General features: G+C 39.4%; 1 protein-coding gene across 1 annotated transcript; it reads left to right on the plus strand.

Annotated features, from left to right (window-relative positions):
* The first annotated feature begins 881 nt into the window (after positions 1-881).
* Positions 882-1,820, plus strand: LOC149438417 (olfactory receptor 51E1-like). Its single transcript, XM_089659935.1, has one exon. The coding sequence runs from the start codon at positions 882-884 to the stop codon at positions 1,818-1,820; it is 939 nt and encodes a 312-aa protein (XP_089516061.1).
* The last annotated feature ends 6,840 nt before the right edge of the window (positions 1,821-8,660 follow it).

An 8,660-nucleotide genomic window follows, 5' to 3' on the forward strand; every position in this document is an offset into this window, starting at 1 on the left:
CAATCACAGCTGATTGCATGTAAATAGGAAATGCCAGTTATCGGCAGTCCTCTCCTAATGCTGACAGCACATGAGGAGAGGAGAGCCTATAATTGGCTTTCCTCAGGGGGGACATGTACACTGATCATCAGGGCACTGATGATCAGTGTAGCCCTATCAGTGCCACTTGCCAACGCCCCTAATTGCCACCTGTCAGTGCCCATAAATGCCACATACCAGTGCCCATCAGTGTACATCAATGCCACATATCAGTGATTAACTACCACCAAAAGAAAGCTCTATCTGTCTCAAAACAATGATACAATTTTTGTTTGGGTACAGTGTTGCATGACCGTGCAATTGTCATTCAAAGTGCAACAGTGCTGAAAGCTGACAATTGGCCTGGGCAGGAAGGGGATAAAAGTGCCCAGTAGACAAGGGGTTAAAGTGTATGTAAATTCTAACAAACAAATTGTTTTGGTCTGTTAACTATACCACGAAAAGTATATTATTATATCTGTTTGAAAAAAAAAGCTGTTCAATTTTTTTTTACTTCTTGAAGTTCAGTTTTAAGTAGCCATGGCTAAATAAATTTCTGACACTAATTAGGATACCAGCTGTGATTGCTAATGGTCCCACTGGAAGGCTCTTTTGCAGTTGCTGCAAAAGTGCGATCTTATTTTAAAGCAAAGCTTCACCTACAGTATAAAAGATTGTCTGGTTTGGAATGTTTCAGTCTTCTGATATACATAGAAGTGAGAAGGAAAGTCCTGTAGCCACAACCACATTTAAAGTATCCACAGAGTAGAATATTTATTCTTATTTCCTTCATGGTGTCCTGATTGAAATACAATGTTATGATTTGTCTACTGTGTATTGCAAGTCTATCCCCAATTCTATCCATGGAGAACATATCAACAACCTACACCAATTTTGTCCTTTTGGGGCTTATTGAGATGGAACCATTTAGATACTTATACGCTCTACTTGCTTTTGCAGTATATTCAACTTCTTTCTTTGTGAGTTTATTTATTATCTATGTAACCTGGACAGAGAAAAGTTTGCATGAACCGATGTACATCTTTATATGTGGACTGGTCTTCAACGTGATGGTTGGGAGTTCAGCTTACCTCCCCAAGCTGTTGATTGACTTATTGTCTAAAAATTCATCTATTTCCCTCTCTGGATGTCTACTGCAAGGCTTTTGCATCCAGGCTTACTCAGCTGCTGAAGTTCTTACTTTTACTATTATAGCATATGACCGATATCTGGCGGTAGGTCACCCTCTGAGGTACCCCATGCTGATGACAAACTTGACAAGTCAAAAGTTTCTACTTGCCATATGGGTTTTTGTTCTTGTGGTAACATGTACAGTTGTATTGTTAACGGTAAGGCTGACCTTTTGCGCAGTAAATATCAACAATGTCTACTGTGAGACCATGTCTCTCCAACGACTTTCTTGTGCTGATATCACAGTTAATAATATCTATGGAACAGTATGGGCCTTGTTCATCACAATTGGCTCTGTGCTTGTGGTCATTTACTGTTACATAAGGACAATTGTCATCTGTCTCAAACTTCCTAGGGAAGCCTCTCAGAAAGCCGCCCAAACGTTGGTGACTCATGTAATTGCCTTTTCCATTTTTATGGTTGGAGCCATGTTTATTGCCTTTAGGTACAGATTAGGCAGCATTTCTCTCTCAACTGTTACCCATGTTGTCATTTCTATGAGTGGTCTGAATACATCTATTACTGTTAATCCTCTGATTTATGGAATAAGGACCAGGGCTCTCAGAATAAAAATTGTATACATCTTAGGAAAATTCAAAATAACATCTTAGGAAATTCAAAATAACATTTGGTTTATAATTCCTTTGTAGGAATTTTACCATCTTTGTAACTTTGCTCAATACTTATAATAAAGTAATAGTCTTCCAAAGTGCCACATCCCGGTATGTCAGAAAAAAGAAAATGGAACCAGGAAGGGAAGATAATACCTCCCCTTGCTAGTCTCCAATGTATGGACTGACTTTATTGGCACATCACAAGACAACAATTAAAATTCAGTCAGTTTATTACAAAATTGCTTAACATCTTTCCGTCTGCCCATAGCAGATTGATAGCCTGGCAGAAAGTGCTTCGCACACAGCCACGGGGCCATGCAGCGGCACGATCTGTTACTGGCTGTGTCCATGGGACACAGCCAATGACAAATCACTACACCGGCCCACTGCCAGTATCGTGATTGCTGTGACCAATCACAGCAGATCACATGACAATTGTATACAATGGATGGCTTCCTTTCATGTCATCCATTATATACAAATTGTGTTGTTAGCTGTGATTGGTCACAGCAGTCACATGGTGCAGACAGAGCCAATCACAGCCCATCTGAACCATGTGATGAGCTTTGGCCAATCACAGATAATCACAACCAAAGAATGAATCAGTTTCATTCAGTAAAAATGGTTGCTAATATCAACGAAATATATAAGCAGTATAAGCAGTCATAATGTGTAAAAAAAAAAAAAAAAAATCTTGATCACTTGCCCAGAGTAGTACAATGTATGTTACCATGATAACATTGTATTGCTCTGGTCAGTGTGTTGGAAAAAAAATAGTAATAAAAAGTAAAAAAAAATGTAATAAAAGAGAAAAAAAAAGAAAAAAAAAATACAAATTATTATTATTATTATTTTTTACATACTTTTACCAGTCAGTGTCCCTGATCACTGCCATAACAGTTATATGATAACACTGCACTCTTTGAATACCGGACAATTCTTCTGTCAGTTATGGCTGCAATCTTTCTTGGTCTACCTGGCCTTGGCTTGGTATCAAAAGATCCCCGAACTTTCCATTTCTTAATAGGTAATTTAACAGTACTGATTGGCATATTCAAGGCTTTGGACATCTTTTTATATCCTTTTCCATCTTTCTAAAGTTCCATTATCTTGTTACGCAGGACATTTGACAGTTCTTTTCTGATCCCCATGGCTCAGTATCTAGCCTAGTCAGTGCTTCCACGTAAGAGCTAACAAACTCATTGACTATTTATACACTGACACTAATTGCAATTTAAAAAGCCACAGATGTGGGACATTAACCTCTAACTGGCATTTTAACCCGTGTGTGTCACCTTGTGTGTCTGTACCAAGGCCAAACATTCCAGGGGGCGGAGACTTCTGATCAGGGCCATTTGGGTGATTTCTGTTATCATTATGATTTAAAAAGGAGCCAAACAACTATTTGATAATAAATGGCTTCATATGATCATCATCCTTCAATAAAAGAGCATTTTTTGGCATGATCAGTCATATTTTCAATATCAATGCCAAAATTTCACAATTTCTGCCAGGGGGTGCAAACTTTTGAGCACAACTGTATATTAAATATACTGTATGTTATAAAGGTAGGCCTCTCCAAATCCAGATATCAATGTGTTTTGCAGTAAGATCCCTTCATCAGGACATAAAAGGTATGCAGATCGCAACTGATTATAGAAACAAAATCAGACAAGTAAGGTATACACAGATGTGTAAATCATATATTATTGCTACGTATTTGGAGTTTGTTGATGATATGCTCCCATTCTGTACTAACTGATTGGCAAAGTAATCTTACTGCGAAACATTGTGCCCTTTACATTTTAACTACTTGCCTACCTGGCACTTTCACCCCCTTTCTGCCCAGACAAATTTTCAGCTTTCAGCACTGTCGCACTTTGAATGACAATTGCACGGTCATGCAACACTGTACTCATATGAAATAGTTTTCTTTTGGTGGTATTTCATCACCACTGTTTTTTTTTTAATTTATTGCTAAACAAACTAAACAAAAATGATGGCCAGTCAAACTCAGGGTTTTTTTCTATCTCTTGATGCAGAAAAGGCATATGATAGGGTTGCGTGGCCTTATATGCAAGAGGTTCTTCAGGAGGTCGAATTGCTTCCTAGGATGGGGCCCAATATAATGGCATTGTACTCCAATTTGACTTGCCCGAGTCCGAGCTAATGGACACTTCTTGGAGGCCTTTCCTATATCCAATGACACCAGACAAGGGTGCCCTCTCTCCCCTTTAATTTTTGTTTTAACGCTGGAACCATTTTTGAATAGAATTTGCATACGGAAATAAAGGGCCTTTCAGTAGGAGGTAGGGAATACAAGGTGGCTGTATTTTCTTACGATCTCATGTTGTTTTTACAGTTACCTCAGTTCTCTTTGCCTGTTTTGCTTCGCGAATTAGAACATTCCATACCCTTTCCAATTTGAAGATCAACTTCTACAAATCCTATGCTCTGAATGTCTCCTTGCTGCAGTCTGTTGTGACTCAATGTATGGAACATTTCCCATTTCATTGGCAAGACCGCGCTATTACCTATCTTGGTATACAGATTCAAGCTTCCTTGGCTGACCTTTATGATAGAAATTTTAAATCACTTCTTACTACATTTCAAGGTGACCTCCAGCGGTGGGCCAGTCTTAATGTCACCTGGTTTGGGAGGGTGGCGCTGGTTAAAATGAACACAATTCCCAGACTGTGATGCAAACCATTCCCATTGCTCTCCCAAAGCTCTTCTTTAAAATGTATAAGACGGCATGCTTACAGTTTATATGGAAGAGCAGGGATTACTGCCAGCATGTACTGTAGAAGTAGAGTTGTGCTCAATAAAGTGATGCATTCATTCACCCTACACTAAGTTATGACTCGTGCTTTGGGATATTGGGGAAGGATTGTCTTGGAGCTTTAATTATTATTATACAGGATTTATATCGCGCCAACAGTTTGCTCAGCGCTTTACAATAAAATGGGAGACAATACAGCAACAATACAGTTCAATACAAGAGGGATAGGAGGGCCCTGATCCTTGGAGCTTACAATCAAAGAGGAAGGGGCTAGTGGTAAAAAAGTTAGTAACTGTGGGGGATGGACTGGTAGGAAGAGTAGAAGATTCCAATATTAGCTGAGGGCAGGATAGGCTTCCCTGAAGAGATAGGTTTTCAGAGATAACCTAAAAGTGAGCAGAGTAGGCGATAGTCTGATAAATTGGGATAGAGAGTTCCAGAGGATGGGGGAAGCTCTGGAGATGTCCTGGAGATAAGCATGGGAGGAGACAAAGGAGCTAGAGAGTAGGAGGTCATGCGAGGAGCGGAGAGAACAGTTTGGGTGATATTTGGAGACAAGATCGGTGATGTAATTTGGGGCAGAGTTATAAATGGCTTTATACAGTTGTGTTCAAAATAATAGCAGTGTGTTGAAAAATGTGAATAAAGCTCAAAATCCTTCTAATAGCTTTTATTTCCATACACACAAATGCATTGGGAACACGACACATTCTATTCCAAATCAAAACATGAAGAAAAATACATGAAGAAGAATATCGTGCAAAAGTTCATTTATTTCAGTAATGCAACTTAAAAGGTGAAACTAATATATGAGATAGACTCATTACATGCAAAGAAGATAGTTCAAGCCGTGATTTGTCATCATTGTGATGATTATGGCTTACAGCTCATGAAAACCCCAAATCCACAATCTCAGAAAATGAGAATATTAAATGCAATAAATAAAACAAGGATTGTACATAGAACAATATCGGACCTCTGAAAAGTATAAGCATGCATATGTACTCAGTACTTGGTTTGGGCCCCTTTTGCAGCAATTACTGCCTCAATGCGGCGTGGCATGAAAGCTATCAGCCTGTGGCACTGCTGAGGTGTTATGGAAGACAAGGATGCTTCAATAGCGGCCTCCAGCTCTTCTGCATTGTTCGGTCTCATGTGTCTCCTCTTTCTCTTGGCAATGCCCCATAGATTCTCTATGGGGTTCAGGTCAGGCGAGTTTTCTGGCCAATCAAGCACAGTAATCCCACGGTCATTGAACCAGGTTTTGGTGCTTTTGGCAGTGTGGGCAGGTGCCAATTCCTGCTGGAAAATGAAGTCAGCATCCCCATAAAGCTCATCTGCAGAAGGAAGCATGAAGTGCTCCAAAATCTCCTGGTAGACGGCTGCGCTGACCCTGGACTTAATAAAGCACAGTGGACCAACACCAGCAGATGACATGGCTCCCCAAATCAACACAGACTGTGGAAACTTCACACTGGACTTCAAGCATCTTGCAGTGTGTGCTTCTCCATTCTTCCTCCATACTCTGGGTCCTTGGTTTCCAATTGAGATGCAAAAGTTGCTCTCATCAGAAAAGAGGATTTTGGACCACTGAGCAACAGACCAGGTCTGTTTTTCTTTAGCCCAGGTAAGACGCTTCTGACGTTGTTTGTTGTTCAGGAGCGGCTTGACAAGAGGAATACGACATTTGGAGCCCATGTCCAAGATCCGTCTGTGTGTGGTGGCTCTTGATGCACTGACTCCAGCCTCAGTCCACTCCTCGTGAAAGTCCCCAACACTTTTGAATGGCCTTTTCCTGACAATCCTCTCCAGGCTGCGGTCATCCCTGCTGCTTGTGCACCTTTTTCTTCCACACTTTCTATTAATGTGCTTTGATACAGCACTTTGGGAACATCCAACTTCTTTTGCAATTACCTTTTGAGGCTTTCCCTCCTTATGGAGGGTGTCAGTGATGGTTTTCTGCACAACTGTCAGGTCAGCAGTCTTTCCCATGATTGTGATTCCTACTGAACCAGACTGAGAGACCATTTAAAGGCTCAGGAACCCTTTGCAGGTGTTATGGCTTAACCATTAGCCACCCGGCCAATGGCCGTTTGGCGGCTTCAAATGTGCCTCTGCACTCCGGGTGCACGCCATTTGGCGTGCTCCCGCACATGCGCAGTTTGCGCTAATGCAGAGCGGCGCAGCAGTGCGATCTGTCACCGGCCGTGCACCTCAGACACGGCCGATGACAGATCCGAGTACCGGCTCCCGTTGCTGGCACCATGTGACCTGCTGTGACCAATCACAGCAGGTCACATGACAGTTGTATACAATGGATGGCTTCATTCATCATGCCATCCATTGTATACTAGTGCCTAGCTGTGAATGGTCACAGCTAATCACATGCACATGTCATGTGATTAGCTGTGACCAAATCACAGCTAAGCACAAAAAAAAAAAAAAAAAAAAAAAAAGCTGAATGAATCGATATCATGCAGGTAAATGCTTGCTTATAGCAAAGTAATTCTTTGCTATAAGCAAATTGTGTTAAAAAAAAAAAAATGCTGATCACTTCCCCAAAGTAGTACAATGTTACTATGGTAACATTGTACTACTTTGGTCATAGTAAAATATGAAAAAAAAATCTTAAAAAAAAATAAAAAAAAATGTAATAAAAAATTAAATATAATAAAAAAAAAAAATATATATATATATATTTTTTTTTTTCATACTGTCACCAGTCAGTGTCCCTGTTCACCGCCATGCCAGTTATATGATGATGCTGTACTGCACTGGTGACAGTATGTAAAAAAAAAATAGTGAAAATAATTTTTTTAATTTTTTCATTTTCCGAAAAATTATGGCAAAAAAATACAACTTCAAAAAACTCGCCATGCCTCTTATGAAGTACGTCGGACTGTCTACTCTGCAAAAAGGGGTCATTTGGGGATATCTGTACTGTTCTGACATTCTTGGACCTCAAGAAATTAGATTGGCTGTCAGTACTTCAGGATTGATCAATATTCAGATCTATACCATAGTTTGTGAACTCTATAACTTTCCTACAAACTAAAAATACATCCTAATTTGGGTTATTTTCACCAAAGACATGTAGCAGAATACATCTCAGCCTAAATTTATGAAGAACAATTATTTATTTGTAAACTTTTATAACAGAAACAAAGAAAAATGTGTTTTTTTTTCAAAATTTTTGGTCTTTTTTTGTTAATTTAGCAAAAAATAAAAACCCCAGCGGTGATTAAATACCACCAAAAGAAAGCTCTAGTTGTGTGAAGAAAATGATAAAATTTTAGTTTGGGTACAATGTTGTATGACCGCGCAATTGTCATTCAAAATGTGAGAGCGCTGAAACCTGAAAAATGGCATGGGCAGGAAGGTGTAAAATTGCACGGTACTGAAATGGTTAATTAGCTGATTAGATTGGGACACTTTGAGCCGAGAATATTGCACCTTTTCACAATATTCTCATTTTCTGAGATTGTGGATTTGGGGTTTACATGAGCTGTAAGCCATAATCATCACAATTATGACAAATCACAGCTTGAACTATCTTGCTTTGCATGTAATGAGTCTATCTCATGTATTAGTTTCACATTTTAAGTTGTATTACTGAAATAAATGAACTTTTGCACGATATTCTAATTTTTCGAGTTTCACCTGTATATCAAATTTGTGTTAATCCTCTAAAAAAATTGAAGAAAAGTGAATATTAGACTGTTCAAAAAAATAGCAGTGTTTGTATTCTTCTTCACAAACTCAAACATTCATTATATAAACTGAAAAATGTTTGAAGATTTTGCTTTCCTTTGAATGACTTCATGAATATTTGGTTGTAGTCGCACTGTTTCTGAGAACTGCTGTACATCTGTGTTGCATGGAGTCACCCAACTTCTGGCCCCTCTGATCAGGTATTCCAGCCCAGGATGATTGGACGACATTCCACAGTTCTTCTCTATTTCTTGGTTTTGCCTCAGAAACGGGGTCGTTGTCTTGTTGGAACACCCATTTCAAGGGCATTTCCTCTTCCGCATAAGGCAGCATGACCTCTTCAA

This window comes from Staurois parvus, unplaced genomic scaffold, assembly GCF_062004578.1.
Source record: "Staurois parvus isolate SC_StPar_1 unplaced genomic scaffold, SC_StPar_1.0 ptg001192l, whole genome shotgun sequence".
In the NCBI taxonomy this organism is placed as follows: domain Eukaryota; kingdom Metazoa; phylum Chordata; class Amphibia; order Anura; family Ranidae; genus Staurois; species Staurois parvus.